Consider the following 19477-nt stretch of genomic DNA (forward strand, 5'->3'; position numbering starts at 1 on the left):
ATGGACCTTGAGAGAATTATATTAAGTGAAACAAGTCAGGCACAGAAAGAGAAATACCACATGTTCTCACTTATTGGTGGGAGCTAAAAATAAATAAATAAATACACACACACACACACACACAAAAAAAAAAACAGGTGGGAATAAGGCATAACAACTACAGTTCCTTGAAGTTGATACAACAAGCAAACAGAAAGGACATTGTTGGGTGGGAGGGAGGAGAACAAGGAGGGAGGGAGGTTTCAGTAAAGTGCCACAATAATCAACCACATTGTATGTCGACAAAATAAAATGTTTTTTTTTTTTTTTTTTTTTTTTTTTAAAAAAAAAGGAAAGGGCTTTGTGAACGGTGATTGCACAAATGTGAGGGATGTTCATAACCATTTTGGGGTCAGCCCCTCAGTCTTTCTTTCTGTCCCTTCCTGTTCCTTCTAAACTTGCTAAGTGGGGGGTAGATACAGGAGATGGGACAAATAATCTCCACTTTTTGAGCATCTACTATATGTTAGGAACTGGGTATGCCCTTGACATACATTGTTTCATTTAATCCCCATTTTACAGATGAGGAAAACTGAGGCCCATGCAGTAGTAGAGTAAGGATTTGGGCTATTGTGCATGCGTGAAGGGCTTTGACACTTTGTCCACCATTGCAGGCTGGCTCTTAGCCCTGCAGACCTGTGGGCAGGCATCCCACCTTCCACACACTCGTGTGGTTTTCCATCTGCTGCTGCAATGACCCCCGCCTTGAGGAGGTCACAGTCTGAGGAGCGGGCTGACTCGTGGACAGAGCATGGCAGTCCACCATTCCAAGAGCAACTAAAAAGAAAGACAGCTGAGCTGGGCGGGTCTGTGAAGGCTTTGTAGACTGGTGGAGTCTGACCTCTGGGGTAGGGAACCCTCTTCACTGTGCCTAGGGAGAGCATTGCTGGGTCACCCATCCATGAAGGAACCAATGAGCCCAGTGTGTCCTTGGGCATGTTCATGAATCCTGAAAGCTTCAAAATCTCCATGAGATATACTTAGGAATAATTAGCTGAATGCAATTGCCTTAGTAACCAAATTTACATCAGGCCTCACGGAGAGGCACAGCTTTGAACTGAATTAATCAGCATCAACCATGCTGATGTTGTTCCTTGCAGGATTAAAGAAAAATCAACAAGCCCCAAGCATGGCTTGAGATACACATTCCCTCCTGAAGGATAAAGCAAGAGGAAAATTTGGGTGGCAACATGGGGTTTCATGTCAGATGCAAGACAGAACTACCGTAGTAGGCTGTGTGTACATTTAAAGAACTGCTTCCAGGCCTTCAGATTAAGTGCTGGGTCTCTAACTGGTATGTTCTGGCTCTGCCACATACTGATTCTGTGACTACAGGAAAAAGCTTAATTCCTCTCAGCCTCAGATTTATTGTCCAGTAAAATAGAGATAAAACTATTGCCTACCTCATTAGTTTTTTAGGACTGCCATAACAAGATACCACAGGTCGGGTGCCTTAAACAACAAAACTTAATTGTCTCACAGTTCTGGAGGCTGGAACCCGAGATCAAGGTGCCGGCAGGGTTGGTTTCCTCTGAGGCCTCTGTCCTGGGCTTGCAGATGGCCGCCCTGTTGCCACCTCTTCACGTGATCGTCCTTCTGCACACATGCCCCAGTCTCTCTCCCTATGTTCTAATCTCCTCTTCTTATATGGGCACCAGTCAGATTGGATTACAGCCCACCCTAATGTCCCCATTTTAACTTAATCAGCTCTTTAAAGACCCTGTCTTCAAATACAGTCACATTCTAAGACACTAGGGGTTAGGACTCTGACATATGAATTTGGGGGGACACAATTTAATCCATAACACTACCTAAAAGGTTGGGTGGGAGACTAATAACCCCCCCACACAAAGATGCCACATCCTAATCCTCAAAACTTGTGACTGTGTCACCTTACACAGCAAAAGGGGCTTTGCAGGTATGAGTAAATTAAGAATTGAGAAATGGGAAGATTATTCTGGATTCCTGGGTGGACCCAGTGAATCATGAGGGTCCTTATGATGAACAGGAGGTAGGACCAGAGCCAGTAGCAGGAGATGCAGCCACAGAAGCAGAGGTCGGAGGGACACAGGAAGGGCCCCACATCAAGGAGCACGGGCAGCCTCTGGAGGCTGAAAAGGCCAAGAGCACATTGTCCCCAGGGCCTCCAGAAGGAAGGACACAGCCCTGTCGACTCTTGGTTTTATCCCCCTAAGACCCGTTTTGGACTTCTGGCCTCCAGAACTGTGAGAATAAATCCATGTGTTTTTAGGTCACTACGTTTGAGGCTATTTGTCACAGCAACCACAGGAGGTTGTGATGAGTAACATGCAACGTGCCTGCAACAACTTGCAGCAAGGGTCAGCTCTCAGTACAGATCAGCTCTGCTGGCCAGTCCCCGGCTTAGCCATCCCAGTCTCAGTGGCAGTCTCAGCAGAGAGGACACATTGACAGAAGCTGCAAAATTTCCCCTTTCTCTTGGTACTTCCGTCCCTGTTTGTCCAGGTGAAGTCAGGGCCCCAGAGGGTGGAGGACCCGGGGGAGCTGTAAGCTTCCCCACTGGAGGCTGTGGTCTGCCCCCACCCGAGGCCCTTCCTTTTCCACCTATTCAGTAACCCTTTTCTGAGCAGCTGCCAGGTGCTGGGACCTGCTGAGGGCTGGTGCTCCCTGGCCCACCAGGAGGGATGAGTAGATGACCCATGTCGAGCTGCACCATCGGTGCTGGGACACGGGGAGCAGGGAGGGCAGGGCCAGAGGTGGCACTGAAGTACCACTAACGGGGGACTCCACACAGCGTGAACTTATTCTCTTGCAGTTCAGGAGGCCAGAAGCCCCAAATCAAGGTGCTGGGTGTTTGGTTCCTGCTGGAGGCTCTGTCCCCAGTCTCTCTTCTAGCTTCTGCTGGTTCCAGGCGATTCTTGGTAGCCTGTGGCATGTAGTGGCATCTCTCCAAACTCCACCTCTGTCTTCATGGCCTTCTTCTCTGTGTGCACCTGTGTCTCTCTCCCCTCTTCTTATAAAGACACCAGTCTCTGGATTCAGGGCTCAACCTAATCCTGTATGACCTTATCTTAACTTAGATAGAGGATAAAACTGCCTTACTAGCAAAGTAATAGTTTGCTGGCAAAGACAGTATTTCTAAATGACGTCACCATCAAAGGTACTGGGTAGACATGAATTTGGAGGGGCAATATTCAACCCATCACAGTATCCCAGGAAGAGATTGCAACTGAGCTGTGCCTGAGTCAGGGTGTTCAGTAGAGAAGTGCTTGTTGTTGACAGCCAAGGACAGGGAAATCCTGAGGATCCCAGAGCACCATAGCTGGTCTGGCATGGCCAGGTACAGGGCGAGAGGGCCAGGAGGATGGGCCAGCTCAGGAAACGCCCTAAAGACTTCAGACTCGGGCCTTTGGGTCAAAGCTTTCTAAACCTTGTCCAGGAATGGGCCTGGGACACGTGACAACTGTGTTTCATTCTAAAATTGTGTCCTCGTGGGTCTTGTGGGTTAAAATAGCTCCACTTTCTCTCTTTTTATACACATGTGATGGTAGTGCTCGGTGGTTATCTTTAATGTCCTTAGCTGACAGATTTAAAGTTGACAACACACCTCAGTGTTCACTATTCAATTCTGAGAGTATATTGGAACATGAATCCCAAAGTCTGGCACCAGCACGGTAGGCACCAGAGGGCCATTAAGTGGATTTATGTAGAGGAGGGAAAGGGTCAGATTTACACTTTTTAAAGTCATTTGGATCATATTAAAAAATAAATGCAACCTTGTATGTGGATGTTGTAATAAATGAAAAATATAAAATGTGAATAATGCGATTTTAAAAATCAAATCGGATATTTATCATAAGCACAGTCTGTGAGTTATTACCACCTATGTTAGAATTCTGGGAGCCCTAATTCTTTTTTTTCAGTTCCCCCTCCCCAACCCCCTGCCAGAAAACATCGATCTAGAGATCAACTTGAGAATGAGTCTAATCTCTGCTAAAGTTTGACCTCTGACAAGTGACAAGGTGAGCCTGGCACATCACTGACCCTCTGTGAATAGCTCTTTCTTCATCGATAAAATAGAAGTAGCAACATGTCTTAGAGTTGTGTCAGGATTAAGCGAAGTGATACATAAAGCACCTGCATAGGACCTGATACCGATTAGCCACACTATATATAGTTAAGTCCACATAAAGTGGACTTCAGATTGCACCTGGCACACAAAAGCACTCAACAGAGGTTTGCTGTTAATATTATCAGGATGACTATTAACATCAAGGCACAGTGTTGGGGGCCGTGGTTTGTACCTGGTCCCTGCCCTCCCGGGAAGCAAGAGACAGAGGTAAGAAAGAAATCCTATTGACTGAGTAGTGATGATGTGTATTTCCTTAAGTGTTGCTCAGTTTCTAAAAGAATGATCCATGCCAATGTGGTGAGAGATTTTAAAACTTGAGAACCAAGTTCACTGGCTTCCTGTCCCATGTCGGCCTGCTGGTGGGTTGTGCGTAGCCCCATTCAGGCTGGCTGAGCTGGGGGTCAACACCACACAGAATGCCTGCAGTCCCCTTCTGCCATCCTTCCCCATGCCTGTTCTGTTGGCCCAGCCTCAGTACTGAAATGTCTTTGCTCCCTGTCATCAATAACAATCATGCCCCCATGTGCCTGGCCCTGCGCTGGTTACTCTCATAAGAACCATCTTTTCAAATCGTCACTGTAACCATGGGGAGTAGGTATTATTATCTAACTTACAGCTGAGGAAACTGAGGCTCCAAGAGGGCAGCGTGCCCATGACTACATGGCCAGCTAGAGGCAGATTCAGGACTGGAACTCAGTCTCTCCATCTTTTTCCACCTCCCCCACCTGTCCCAGGCGCATCAGCAGCAGGTTCCCCTCACTGCTGGTAAAATAGCCACAGATTTTCACTTCAGAAGCCTGACTCTTTCTCCACCAGGTTTTTATTAGTCTTTATTGTTGGGTCAGGTTTCCAGCAGAGAACACTAAGAAACCCCCGCAAAGGGACACATGCAGGAATGTCTTCTCGGCCCTCCTTTGCAGTCTGCTCACGGGCGCCCCTGAATCAGAACCCTTTCCAAGCTGTTTGTTAAAATAGTCCCTCTGACATTTTACACTTGGTTTTATTTGGGGGCTGGGGAATAATTCAAGAACAGGACTGGGTTTTATGGCCTCACATGCACACTTTCCATCAGAGTGTCATTTAGCCCAGCTCTGAAATTATGGGCCTGTCCTCAGAAAACATTGTCACTGCCTCTGCCATCACTTCTAGTGCCCTTTCTGGACGTAAGAGCCATTTTCAACAGGATGATGCGCCAGAGCTGAGATAAGATCAATGTGGAAAATAGAGCGGGAGGAAATGGTCCTGAAACCGGCTGAACTGAAGGCTCTGATAAGATGCTTTGCCCATAAATGCTCTTCTACTAAATCCCAAGTGACTCACTCACCCTCCGTTTCCTCCACCAGCTTCGCAGGAGTCTGCCAGGGTGTCTCGTATGAGAGCGACGTAATTCACTTTGCTGAAACCTCGAGGATCTGCCCAGCTCCTTAGAAAAGAGCAATGGTCGTTCCAGCACCATCCTTTATTTTGGCACTTTTCACACTCCAGGAGCCACACGTGCTAAGCGTTGAGCAAATTTTGCCTCATTGTACACACACAGCAACAAGATAGCTGCTATTATTCCCGTTATCCAGATGAGGAAAATGGGGCTCAGAGTAAGTTGCCCAAGATCAGAAAGCTGGTGGATTCATTTTTTATTGCTGTGTAACTCATTACCACTAACTTGGCAATTTAAAAGAACTCACGTTTACTTTCTCCCAGTTTCCATGGGTCAGGAATCCAAGCACAGCTGAATGATCTCCTGCTTAGAGTTTCACAAAACTGCAATCCAGCTGCCCTGCATTCCTTTCTGGAACTTGGAGTCCTCTCCTAAGCTCCTGTGGTTGTTGGCAGCATTCAGGTCTTCCAGCTACAGGACTGAGATCCCCATTTTTTTGCTAGCTATGGGCTGAAGGCTACTCTCACCTCCTAGAGGCACCTGCATTTCTCTGCCATGTGGCCCTTCACACATGGCAGCTCATGACTCCCAAGCCAGCAAGGGGGCTCTCACTTTAGTCTGAGCCTCACATAACGTAACACAGTCCCGGGAACAGCATCCCATCAACTCTGCCATATAACATAACTGCATCAAAGGGGTGACACCGTTTGTTCCGTGGGCTTGAAGCCTGTCACAGGTCAAATCATTTATCTTCTTAGCCTTCTGCAGAATGTGAACTTGCTCCCTGGGTTGTGCACAACTGGCTCATTATTGCCATTCAGATGTCACCAAATGCCACCTCTTCTGAGAGGCCTTCCCTGACCATCTACCAAGAGTAAGGCCTCTCTATTGGTCTCTTTCCTTGACCCTGGTTGGCTTTCTTCAAAGCACTTGTCTAAGCTTGCGATCGTGCCATCTCTTCACATGCCTTCTGGCCTGTCTCCCCTCCTAGAATGCAAGCTCCATTCGGCCAGGTATGTCTCATTCATGACGTGTCCCTCGTGACCACAGAGGGGACACCCCATAAATGTTTGAGATTCTGCTCCATGCTGAGAGCTGACACAGAAGGAATGTGTATTATGTATCAGATATTTAATCTACACAGCAAAGGAAACTGAGGCACAGACAGAGCTTACCCAGCTAGGAGGAGAGGCGGCTGTAGTTTGGCTGGAGTTGGAACCCAGGCAGTCTAGCTCTCAGGCTGTACTATCCTGGACAAGACAGCCAGCCCCTTTCCTTGGAGCTGTGGAGTCTAGTGACCAAGCTGGTCACGCCTGTATCCCCACCCTGTTCTTGCAACACGAGTCACTGTGAGCAGGGCCTTTCAAATATGGGTGCAGGGCTCGGACGGTCAGTGGGCTTGTCCAAGGTCAGTGGGACCCGACTGCCACTGAAGACTTGTCCTCCTCTGTCAGCTCTCTGTCCACCATGCCAGTCATGTTAGTTTCCTGTGGCTACCACAGCAAATTACCATAAAATTGGTGGCCTAAACAACACAAATTTATTCTCCCATAGATTTGTGCAGAAGTCCAAATTCAAGGTGTGGTCACGGCTGTTGTCTCCCAGGAGGCTCTGGGGGAGAATCCATTCCTGGCCTCTTCCAGCTTCTGGTGGCCCCAGGCATTCATTCCTTGGCTTGTGGCTGCATCACTCCAGTCTCTGCCTCTGTCTTCACATGGCCATCTTCTCTCCTGTGTCTCTGTGTGTCCAAATCTCCATCTCCTTTCTCTTGGAAAAATGCCAGCCATTGGATTTAGGACCTGCTCCAAATCCAGGGTGATTTCATCTTGAGATAATCAACTAATGACATTTACAAAGACCCCATTTCCAAATAAGGTCCCATCCTGAGGTTCTGGGTGGACATGAATTTTGGGGGACACTAACCCAGTGCAGCAGGTCGCATCTTCTAGGTCTGTCATCCCACCCCCACACCACCTTTGTCTTGACTCTGTCTTTAGCTGTGGCACTGGGAGGCATTCCATGGTTCACACTCGCTGGTGGCCATGGGCCATCTCCTCCCTGATGCCAACTCCCCAGAAAAGGTCATCCCAGTCCCAGGGACACCTGAAGGCACGAGCTGCAACATTTGCTGCTGTGTTCTCATTCCTGACACGTGATTTATTTTCCCTTTTCTCACCTTCTCTTGAGAAACCCTGCTGGGAGCATCTGGGCAGGGACCGAGTATTACCTGATTTGATCCCCAAACACTTGACTCTGGGTCTTCTACATTTTGTTCTAATTTTGTAAGTTCTCAAGTCTTTTGTTCTAATTCTGTAAGTTCTCAAGTTCATTCTCCCCTGGGGGCTCCCCACACGCCTCCACATTGGTCTTTTGGTTCCCAGTGCATGTTTGACGAACCAGACAGCAGGAGCCCATTTACTTAATGCTCATCAATATTCATGGGCTTGAAAAATCACAGTGAAAATAAAAATTTAAATACAGAGGTTGAGTGTTTCTTTCAACCCCAAACCCATAGACATTGCGTCACATTATTACAAATAACCATGGTGTGTTTCCAGGTAGAATTAACATTCGATAAGCTCGGGAGCAATTGCTCTTCATTTCGAAGAAAGCTGTCATGGGCCTCAGTGGTTTGACATTTATCATAAATAGGGGGCACGCGTTTCTAACTAACATCTGCAGTTTAATACAGAGCTTCGGCGACTGCGTGCCAATCGCGAGTGAGTTGGGGTCGAAGCCACGCTCCTCTCAACGTCATTCTTCCCGTCTTACACTCACTGGTGTTTCACGTGTGTCTGCGGTTGACGGGCACTATGCTGGGTCCCGCGGTACAGAGGTGAAGAGAGCAAAGCCCCTTCCTTTAAGAAGCTCCACTTGGAGTCGGGAGGCCCTTTGCTGTAATAATCATGGAGTGTAGAACCTTCCAGAAACTCCCCAGCCCAGATTTTGCTGCATGTGGTTGACTGTGTTACCTTAAAAGGAGGTCAACAAACTTTCTTCATCAAGGGCCAGATAAGAAATACATTAGACTCTGAAGACCACATTAGTCTCTGTTGTATATCCCTTTCTCGTTGTGCATGTGTGTGTTTTGTTTCTACAACACTTTAAAGATGTAAAAATGACTCTTAGCTTACAGACCACACGAAAGCAGGCCCAGGGCTGGATTTGGCCCAAAGACTGTAGTCTGCAGATCCAAGGAGCTCAGTTCTTCTGTCCCTGAAGTGGGGGCCACAGCCCCAGGAGCAGCACGTGGGAGGGCTGGGACATCAGGGTGGGAATGTGTCTCCACATGCAGCTCAGACCACATGCTCAATGAGCAGTCACTATTGTGACCATTATGGTTGGAGCTGAGAGCCAAAAGTTAAGAATATTCAGGGAAAAATATATTCAATCTACTCTCAGTTCCAGGAAAGAGAAGGAAGTAAGAACACAGACACTCCAGTGTCATGCTAATTACTGTCCCGCTGAGCATGCCAGGGCGCTGTCCACATTTCTCCTGAACGTGTCTATGTGCACATCAAAGGGATCCAGGAATGACATTGCCAGCTTCTCTGTTTTCTCTTACAGAGACATCAAACCTGACAACATACTGCTGGACGAACATGGTAAGTCTGCTATGAATCTTTTATAGGGACTCTTTCAGTGGAAAGTTTGAGGGCACTAAAAATTGCGGGTCCTGGTGAGTCGAATTTTAGGGTTGATGAGAAAATCCTCTTTTCATTTCAATCCTGGTGGATGAACATCTCCATAAATTCCTAGTCTGTGTCCTGTCGTGGTAAGTTGAGTGGCACTTACATGATGGTTTCGCCTCTGAAGTCTTTGCTGTTCGCATCCTAGTGTGAGGACCACAGGGCAGCAGTGGGGGCTGGCGTGGGATCCCTGGGTTTCCAATCCCAGCTCCTCCAACCTATGAACCTATGGTTCATAAAAGTCACTCACCTCTCTGAGCCTCAGTGTTGTCTTCTGTAAAATGGAGAAATGAGACCTGCCTTCCACGGTTGTCATGGGGATGAAACGAGAGAGCGTGTGCCTGTCCAGCCCAAGTTTAGTAATCGATAATCTGCAAGGTCCTTCCTCATCTATTGGTTGGCCACGTTCAGTTCTTCAGGCTTTCATGCACGTGTGGATCCCCGGGGCATCTTCTTACACTGATTTAGTAGGTATGTAGCAGGGTCTGAGATTCTGCGTTTCTGATGCTCCCAGGTGAGACCAACGCTGCTGGTTCGTGGAAGGCACTTTGAGTAGCAAGGCACCGCGTCAATGGCTCTCCAACTCTGGCCTGAGCAGAATCACCTGGGGAACATGTAAAAATCAAAGCCCAGGCCCTGTCCTGTTTCAGTGAGCCTAGGCCTCTGTGTTCTGTGTCAGCTTTCTGGGGACATAATGCCCAGCGAAGTTTCAGAACTACAGGTCTAGGGCACGGCCCAGGAATGCTCGGCGGACTTGGCAATTGAATGCAGCTGATGCCGGTGGCCAACTCTCATCACCGTCTGGAACGCTAAATTCTTCAGGGTCCCGTTTCTCGAGACCTTTCAGGGAGGTGGGCTGGAGTGAGTACGTGGGAATTCTTCTGAGGTGCTGCCGAGGCATGCAGGGGTGAATCTGTCACCTCCTCTACACAGCTTCTCCTGCCCTCCCTCCCACCCCTGCAGGCTCTTCTGGAACCTTCCATGTGTCACGAGCAGGGCTCAGCATGTCCTACCTTCCAGCAGCAGGCCTCAGGGTGTGGGAGCAGTGGATGGGACCGTTTGCATCTCAATATGAGATGCTGAAGCCAGATTGAGCACTTTGGGGCAGGGGATTGAAATCATTATGTCCTGAGCAGAAGGTCAGTGACAGCCTCAAGGCACCAGGGGCGCTAGGCAGAGTGGAGTGCCCAATCAAGGCTGAAGATCTAAAAGTGTCTAAAAGTCAAGATCCTCCAAAGGGGAGCTCAGCTGAGCCCCCAACCAGCCATACATCCTCGGGCAAGTGACCACACCTCTGAGTCTAGGGCTTGAACCTGCCTCGCAGGGGAGGGGAAGGTCCGAGGTGAGACAGTGAAGGTCAGCCCCAGCACAGCACCAGTACATGCAAAGTGCCCAGTAAGGGGCAGAACATCTGCCCTCTTCCTGTCCCCTTTCTCTGTTCAGTCCGATCACAGAAGCAAGTGCAGCAGAGGTGAGAAGAGGCACAGGCTGGTTCTGCAAGGCTGTCCAGGAGCAGGGGTCTGGAGGGCTGGGGTGTAGCCAGGATCCTCAGGGCCCTGCCTAGTGATTGAGAGAGACCTTGGGGCAGGGACTTCAGGCCCTGGATAGCTGTCCAGAAGCAAATTTCAGACAGGAACACAAGTTAATAGGAATAATCCAGCCACTCTATTGATGAGGAAATGAGACTCAGGGAGACAGTGGGTGACCCAGGCCTGTCTGGTTCCATAGTCCACACTCGATCCTCACCACCCCTGGCCACAGTCTCCTGAAGCTGCTGCATGGAGGAAGGATGGGGGCAGGCCACTCCTGTGCAGCCTCCTCTGGGTTTCCTCGTGCCTGTGATCCTGGGTTTCTGTCCATCGCACCTCACCTCCCTCTCTCCAACCATTCCCAACCTCCCCCTCTGCTCTTTCCCACTTTCCTCCTGGATCCCATCCTGACCCTCTGAGCTCCCCATCCTTCGTCCTGCCATGCATGGCTGGCTTTCATGGTATCCTGTCTCTGCCTTCTGGGTTTGCAACATCCTGCACACTCCCCAGGGTCCCTGCACCCAAACTCTCCCTTCTTCTCCAAGCTCCCATTTCATCAAGGAGTCTCCACTAGTTTGGGGGACACAGCTCTGACTACCCTATTTCATACTAAAAGGTGAATGGCTGATATCCCCTCTCAGTGAATGGCCTTTTCCAGTGAGTGGCTTTCCAGACAGAGCAGAAAAGAAATTTAGGAGCAGGGAATTCTCAGAAAAGACCAATCTCCTCTACTAGGAGAGAAGGGCAAGAGAGGAGTCTATGGCCACAGCCCTTTCTCCCCTCCCTTGAGCATGGAGGAAGCTGATTAACCTTTGTACTAGAGCCTGACTCTTTGACCATTCCCATTCTTCTGTCTTTCTCTTAGTAAATCTTTCTTGAGCACCTGCTTTGTGTCAGATTCTGGGAATAGCATAATGAAGATGACAAACACGGGCTGGGCCCTTGTGGGTCCCACAGAGTCGTTGGGGAGGATCTAGGGAAGCTCGGGAGGTGTAGGAGGCCTGTGGCGGGAGGGGTGGCATGCACAGTGCTATCCTGAAGACAGCACCATGGCAGCGAGATCTTAAAGGCATGGCGAGGGCCCAGGTGGCAGCAGTGCAGACAGAGAAATGGCTGTCTGAGAATCAGGACGCCGGCACAGCCACGCTTCATCTCCCAGCTCCACCTCAAGGGTGGGGCCGCGTCTCGCTGGGCCTGGGGTTACCATGTTCAGTGGTCTGGAGTTTACCCAGAGGACCACAGGAGCCACTGAGGAACAAGATCAAGCAGAAGCCGACACAATCAGCTTTGTGGTTTAGAAGAATCGCTCAGGATGCTGGTTGGAAAATGGACTGGAAGGTAGCAGACCAGCCCCACAGGAAGCTGAAGTGAAAAGCAGGTTGGCGAGGTGGCAGTCCGGTCAGAGAGCTGGTGTGTTACTGGGCTGGGATGCACAAGATGCCATAGATTGGGGGCTCGAACACAGGCTTTTATTTTCTTACACTTCTGGAGGCCAGAAGTCAAGATCAAGGTGTCGGCAGGTTGGTTTCTCCTGCAGCCTCTTTCCTTGGCTTGTAGATGCCATTTTTCCCCCATGTCTTCACATGATCGTCCCTCTGTGTGTGTCTGTATCCTAATCTCCTCTTCTTGTAAGGACACCAGGCATATTGGACTAGGGCCGACCCCAATGACCTCATTTTATATTAATTACCTCTATAAAGACCTTACCTCCAAATATGGTTACATCCTGAAGTACTCCCCAGTTGGTTAGGACTTCAACATATAAATTTGAGGGAGACACGATTCAGTCTGTGACATCAGGCAAGCAGGAGGAGTGGGCAGCCACTGTGAGGGAGCAGGTGACAGAGTCTGGCTCAGGTCACTCATTCATTCGCTCCTGCAGGATGGAGGTGCCACTGAGGTTCAGGTCTCATGCATGGGCCCAGGATTCAGAAGAAATCCCTTGAGGACTCATAGGGGGTCCCAGGAGGCCCCAGGAGGCCAGGGGCAAGGCCAGGTCTTCTAAAGCACCACCCACCTGAGTAGGATCAGCCTATGAGTGCATCTGGATTCCCAGGACACGGGGTGGGGCTGGGGAAGTCAGAGCTGGTGGAGGAAGAGGGCAGCTTTCTACTATTTCTACCAAAAGCTCCGAGAAGTTTCATTTCCAAGCCTTCTTCTGCATATTGAAACCACCCAGGTGTGTATTTCCAAAGCCAGCCAGAGATTTCCCGTGATCTTGCAGCTAATGGGGGAACCTGGGTCCAGTGATCAGGTGAAAAGTCACATTTGATGTTTCACCCTGGGGAGACGTTGGCAGGGACTCTACGAGGAACGCTGGCACCTTTTGGACCTCAGGGCAGGAATTTAATTATATGCATTTCTGGTGATTTATTTCGTGGGTTTTAATTTATTAATCTTATCCCTTCTGAACCTTTACTATTAAATATGTGCTAGCCATTTTAAACATAATGAGTACATGTCCCCGAGTGGGTCATAAGGGCACATTTGTGATGGTATCTTCTGGCACCTTTTGTAAATTGCATTACAAAACAGATGACTATGTGTTGCTATTTTAAAGAGTTCCATCATTGGTCTCATGAAGTGTTTTCTCAGAGAACAAGCTGGTTAGTTGTGTTTCCAATGATATATAAACATAATTAAATAAATTCATTAATATTTTATTAATGATACTCAATATCTGCTAGCTACCCAAAATGCAAGCGTCTCACACAAGCTTCTCTGCTCTCCCAGCATCTGCTTTGCTTTCTGATCTTTCAGGGTGGGTTTTATGTCTTAGAAAGGGCACTTTCATTTGGCATCTCTGGGCTAGCCGCAGAAGCAGAGAAAGACCGTACTTTGAGATAAAAGAGAGTTGGAGAAGTTTCAGCATCTTAGGCTGGGGTGGGGACAAGAGCTGAATGTGTTTCTAGACTGAGGACAAGAACTCAAGGCGATGGGGAACTTAAAGACGTGGAGGGAAGGGAGGGTTGTACCCATTGTCTGTTGGTACAAAAAGGCTGAGTAATGAGTAACAACGTAACTTTAATGGCATAAACAAGAAACACCAGTTGGCTCATATCTCTGTGGTTTTAAGGTGCCATAGGCTGGGCTTGGCTGCCCTTGGCTAGGCTTGCTCCTAAGACCAAGTCAGCTGGGGTCAGGTAGGCAGCTCCAGTGACGTTGGCAGGGCTCCCACCCGTGACTGAGGGTTGACTGGCTGTCTCTGACCATCTGGCCTTGGCTGGCTGACTGGGTGCCTCAGCTCTGCTCCTCTGGCTGGCTCGTCCTCATGGCCTTCTCACGGCCACAGCAGAGGCAAGGGCAGGGGAAGCCCAGTCACTCAAGCCTGTATCACGTTTGCCACCATCACAGAGGGCAAAGCGAGCCACTTGGCCAACCCTAGAGTCAGAAGGGAAGGGCACTGCTAGGCCACATTTACTAACGGGGGTCCAGAGAGGAACTGAGACAATTAGTGTGGTCAGCTACCCGAGGATTGGTGGAAGAAGTGCTGGCTGTGGAGGGAGCTGCATGCACAGGTGGGCAGGTTGGTCCTCTCCACGTGGGGAGCTCTCTTCCCCAGTCCTGCTTACCCTGCCTTGCCTGTCCCTCCCACAGAGGCCACAGTACAGGCTCTTGCCCTCATGCCCCCACCCCCCTCTTCCTGACCAGCCGTGGGGCTCCCACCTTGGCCCCCATGGTGCGGCGTGCCCACTCTTCTTGGGAACCAGGAATAACAAACTGTCTTTTCAGTGGAAGCCGTCTCCTGATCTATTGGCCTTACTGTGCTCAATTTTTGTATTGATGTGCTGTAGTTTAGAACACTCATTGACAGGACTCATTTCAGAGAATTTCCTGTCCATCTGTTGCGAACATATTTGTTGATAAATGTGATCAGTGCCCCCCAAAATGGTTGTGTTGACACCCCTTCTCCCTTGTCACAACACTTTATACACTCTCCCCAGCATGCCAGGAAGAGGAGACTCCAGGAAGTTAAAAATTGGGTGTGTTGTTTACAAAGCATCAGACACAGTGACTGAGGCAGCTGAGGCGGAAGAAGGGAGCCACCCAGACACCTTGGGGACAGAAGTGTTCCTGCTGAGTCTGAGGAGCCAAGAGTGGACGCCATTATTCTAGATGGGATTCCACGCACAAGTTTAAGGACAGCACAGGAATGTGGTTGAAAGCTATCCTAGGTGTCCTTGAAAGTTGCGGTGAGATTCTGTTCAGAGGCTGCCAGGAAGGGAGGTTTCTACTATAGTGCGATGTCAAGGGAGAGTCTTACAGCCCTAGAGAGCTGCTATGGGAGACTCTGAGGCCCCTATCAAATAGCCCCTGTATTTCCTAAGGCTACCATAACAAAGCTCCACAAACCATGGTCTCAAGGTGTTCACAGGCTGTGCTCCCTGTGAAGTCCCTAGGGAAGGACCTATTAGCTTCTGGTAGTTTCTTGGCTTGTGGTGGCATCACTCCAATCTTCACCTGGTGTCTCCCTGTGTAGGTGCTTGAGTCCTAATTTTCCCTTCATATAAGGACACCCGTCGTATTGGATTAGGAGCCTACTCTACTCCAGTATGACATCATCTTAACTAATGACATCTGCAAAGACCTTACTGCTAAATAAAGTCACATTCTGAGGTACTGACGATTCAGACTTCAATATATGAATTTGAGGGGGGCACAGTTCAATCAATAACACTCCTATCTTCCCCAGGTGGGATTTTAACAAACAGGAAATAAAACAAGGAAGTGGCAGATAGAGGCCCAGATATCATCTTCATTGCTGATAAAGGCTTGGATTTTTGTGAGAGCCAGAAGGGGCTCCTACCTCAGGACCCAGATAGAGATGGATTCACCTTCCAGATCCCCTACCAGGTGAGGGGTGCCCAAGTAAGACCATAGAGGGGTCCCCTAAGAGGAACCGGGCAGAACCAAGCTGAGTGTTCACCCAAATTTACCCTTCACATAATTACTACATCTCCCTAAGGGGGAGTGCTATGATCTGAATGTTTGTGTCCCCCCCAAGTTCATATGTTAAAGTCCTGACCCATAACGTGATGATATTTGGAGATGGGGTCTTTAGGAGCTGATTAGATCATAGTGGTGCTTTTGTGAATGGGATTGTTACCATTCCCATTTTTGGTTCCACATTTTTGGTCAAACAGCATAGAAAAGTCTTTCACAGTACCGAGTGGAGTCCACATTGCACTGCTCAGAGAAAGGAAAGGAAGAGAGGGCCAGACAGACAGAACATTCAAATAACAGGTAAAGTGAAAGTACATGCAGAAAGGTGTGCAGGCATCTCCTCACGGGAGGAACACCGCCATGGATTCCTACGAGGAGGGTTTATGTGTTATTCTGGGATGAGGGTGTTTCTCTTTCTGAACTAAGGGGAGGAATATTCAGTCATGGGGGAGGATCTAGGGTGATTAAGTCCTAATATGCTGACACAGGTTCCATCAGCTTCCTGTCACGTGTCCCTGAGTTTCTGAAGTTTTTGTTCATGTGCAGTGGGGTCGCTTTTCCCTTAGCTTTGTCCTGTCCAGTTTGGCATCACAGGTAGAAGGTCACATAGCGGCCGTCTGCACTTTTGTTCCCCCTAGTGCACAGGTGCGGCAGTTTTTGTAATCTGCAAAGTTCCAGGTGTAGCACACTGAGGGGTGGGGTGGCTAAGTGGTCGTCAGCTCATTATGGATTCAATGACTGCCAGGCAAGGAGGTTGCTCGTGCTGATCCAGCCTGAATATTTATGAGCAGCCTCCCTGGGGTGTGTTCCTATTCTGTCCTGCCTCAGGATTTGTGCCCTTACAAAAGCAGACCCAGAGAGCTGGCTTGTCTTTTCCACCCTGTGAGCACACAGTGAGATGGTGCTATCTGTGAACCAGGAAGCAGCCCTCACCAGACACTGAATCTGCTGTGCCTTGATCTTAGATTTCCAGCCTCCAGAACTGGGAGAAATAAATTTCTCTAATCTATAAGCCACTCCGTCTATGACAGTTTGTTACAGCAGCTTGAATGCCCTAAGACAGGGAGTGAGGGGTGGAAAGAGGCTAATGAACTTAGGTCAGGCCCCTTCTTGTGGAAATCACAAGTGAGGGCAAGTCCTTCCCTCCTATGTTCCCACTAATGCTGGGGCCCCATTCCAGCTCTGCCTGCTGAGAATAACGTTCATTGCTTATGTTCCCAGGATGGTGTGTGATACTGGGCTGGAGACACCTGGGGCCTGCCTTCACGAAACACACTTGTCTGGAGAGCAGCCTTAGGTGCTGGAGTGAGTTAGGGACACAGTGGGGGGAAGCAACGGTCTCACCACCCCATGACCCAGGGTGGAGGCAGCTCCATCCCTGGGCAGATGCATATTCTTAGTTCATTTTATCTGTCGGAGTTCATTGCCCTCAAGAGAGAGTGGCTTAATGAGGTAGGAAGGCAAAGGGCCTCATGGTGAAATCCCCCTGGGGCTCGGGTTCTTGCTGCCAGGCCCTGGGCTGGAGAGTCACTTCCTCAACTGCTCACACCATGAAGGGGTGACAAGACTGTTCAGAGAGGTCCTTCCTCAGCAACACCCATCTGTCAAGCTCACTCACCCCGGACGCTGCCCAAGAGAGATGGGCTCTGTATCCAGTTCGCTAGACTTCACCCTAGTGATCTCATCAGCAGAACCCAAATCCCATCCACAGCCCTCTCTGCAAGAGAGATGGAAAATGTGGTGTCTCCCCTCCTGGCCCAGGAGGCAGCAGAGAAAGGAGAAAGGGAAAGGATTCTAAGTGTTGAAAGACAGGATCAAGCACTGGGCCTTAGGAAGGCTTTGTAAGGAGCAGATCGTGGTTGGGAAAGTGTAATAAAAATCCTCTCCGCAAATGTTATTCACTGTGGTTAATAAATATGATTGCATAAAATCACATGCCCAACACAGTGAGGCAGAAGGAAGTGTACTAGTCAGTTGCCTTGGCTCTGTGGAAGTAACTAATTAACCCAGAAATCTAATGGCTTGACGTTAAGAGCCATGGAAGTAGAGAAAAGGTGAAAGAAACTAAAACCTTTTGAGTTCTCTCAAAAGCCTTGGGCTAGGTGGTTTCCACACAGCGACAGATCAAATGGAGCACACATGCTGGGCCAGGCTTTATGGAATCTCAGTGCATGGGGGGAAGGTACTTGGGGGTGGGAGTGTCCTTCCCAAGTCTCAGTGAAGGGGCTCAGCAAACCAGGGGTGTGCAAGGCTGCTAACTAGCTGCCGTTTCACACACAGGGGCAGCCTAGGACAGACAGATTGTTTTTTAAGGCCCCACATTCTCACCCCATTACCAAGGTACAGAAGGAAGCCAAATCAAATGGAACAGAAAAAAATCAAAGCATCATTTCATTCTCTGCCAAGCGAAGATGTGTTCTGCCATAAGCCAAATGAAGCTTGGATAAGCTTGTGCCATGGGATTTGATTAGGTGTCTATTTATCCCTTTTGCCACTGTCCTGTGATAAGTTCACTATGATCTCCATGAAGATAAGTGGAAGGGAAAGAATGGGTCTGTGGGGTGCTGGGACGTGTGACCCTGTGTCAGAGGTTGGCAGCCAGCATTACAACTGGCACCGGTGCCAGGGCAGCACAGTTACTCCCAGCGGTGAGCGTGAGACAGCTGGGGCACTGCCCTGGTTCTCATCTCCCTTGGGCTCTGGTTGCTTGGTTTCAGCAGCACTATGCTGACCTCTGGCTTAGGCATGATGTGGATCCTAAAACCAGCTGAGATGGGGACAGATGGTCACACCAGACTTAACTCCAAACTCAAGTATGATAAAAGGGAAACAAGCCACAGGATACTGCAGAAGATCCCCTTCCATCCTAACTCCTGCTCTGCACCCACTCCCAGGAATTCCCAGGGAAGCACAGCACCCATCAAAGAGCGGATTCCAGAGGACAAATCGAGAGGGGATTCACTGCGCCTAAACAAGTCCTAGTATGCAGAATTGATTTTCCTTTCGAGCAGAACCCACATAGGGTCTACTCAAACTTATGTGGGTTCTGCTTTCGTAGGCTTTGGCCATGTAGGTCCCAGTGAGATAATTGCACCAGGCTACCGCTGGGCCCTCATACATTTGATAGATGCCCATTTGGAGTTATCTCATCACAGGGGCTGAGGCAGGAGGGGGGGAGGAAGAGGCATGGTGGAGACAGCTAAACATTCCATTACTGTGTGGGAAGGGGAGATGGGACATTGGGAGGTAACGAGCAGCTTCTGCCACAGAAGATTATAAAGTGGCCCAACTTAGGACATGGATAAACAAAACTCAGTGGCTTTTTATTACTCTAGCAACAATTAGGAAGAAAAATAAATGGAAAGCATTCCCATTAAAAATACTGACCAAAACTATAACATATCTAGGAATAAATTTACCCAGGAAATTACAAGGCCTAAATGAAGAGAACACTCAACATGAAAGTATATTGAAGGAATAAAGCAAGGTTCAGATGAAAGAGCAGGGTCCTGGATGGAAAAATTAAATTAACACACTTCTCATGTAAATGCATAAATTAAGGTAATTCCCATCAACATCTTAATGGGGGAATTTCCCAAAACTGGACAGAATTTATTTCCAGTTTATTCAGAAGAATAAATGTCTGAGAATTATGAAGAAAACATTGACAAGAAACAAAGGCGAGAAACACTATCTAGTATTATAGAATTTATCTAACGTTTTAGAATTAGAAACACTATCTAATATTATAGTAGTCTGCAAACCTGTCGTAATTAAACCAATACAGTAC

At 48.7% G+C, this 19477-nt stretch overlaps 1 protein-coding gene across 1 annotated transcript in view; it reads left to right on the forward strand.

Moving 5' to 3' along the window:
* The window catches only part of STK32B (serine/threonine kinase 32B), a 131900-nt gene that overhangs the window by 48945 nt on the left and 63478 nt on the right, over positions 1-19477 (forward strand). The window contains exon 3 of the mRNA XM_008566327.1: positions 9093-9130. Within this exon, the coding sequence (XP_008564549.1) occupies positions 9093-9130 (38 nt within the window). The remainder of the gene's footprint in view (positions 1-9092; positions 9131-19477) is intronic.

The sequence above is a fragment of the Galeopterus variegatus genome, unplaced genomic scaffold (genome assembly GCF_000696425.1).
Source record: "Galeopterus variegatus unplaced genomic scaffold, G_variegatus-3.0.2 Scaffold234, whole genome shotgun sequence".
Taxonomy (NCBI): Eukaryota; Metazoa; Chordata; class Mammalia; order Dermoptera; family Cynocephalidae; genus Galeopterus; species Galeopterus variegatus.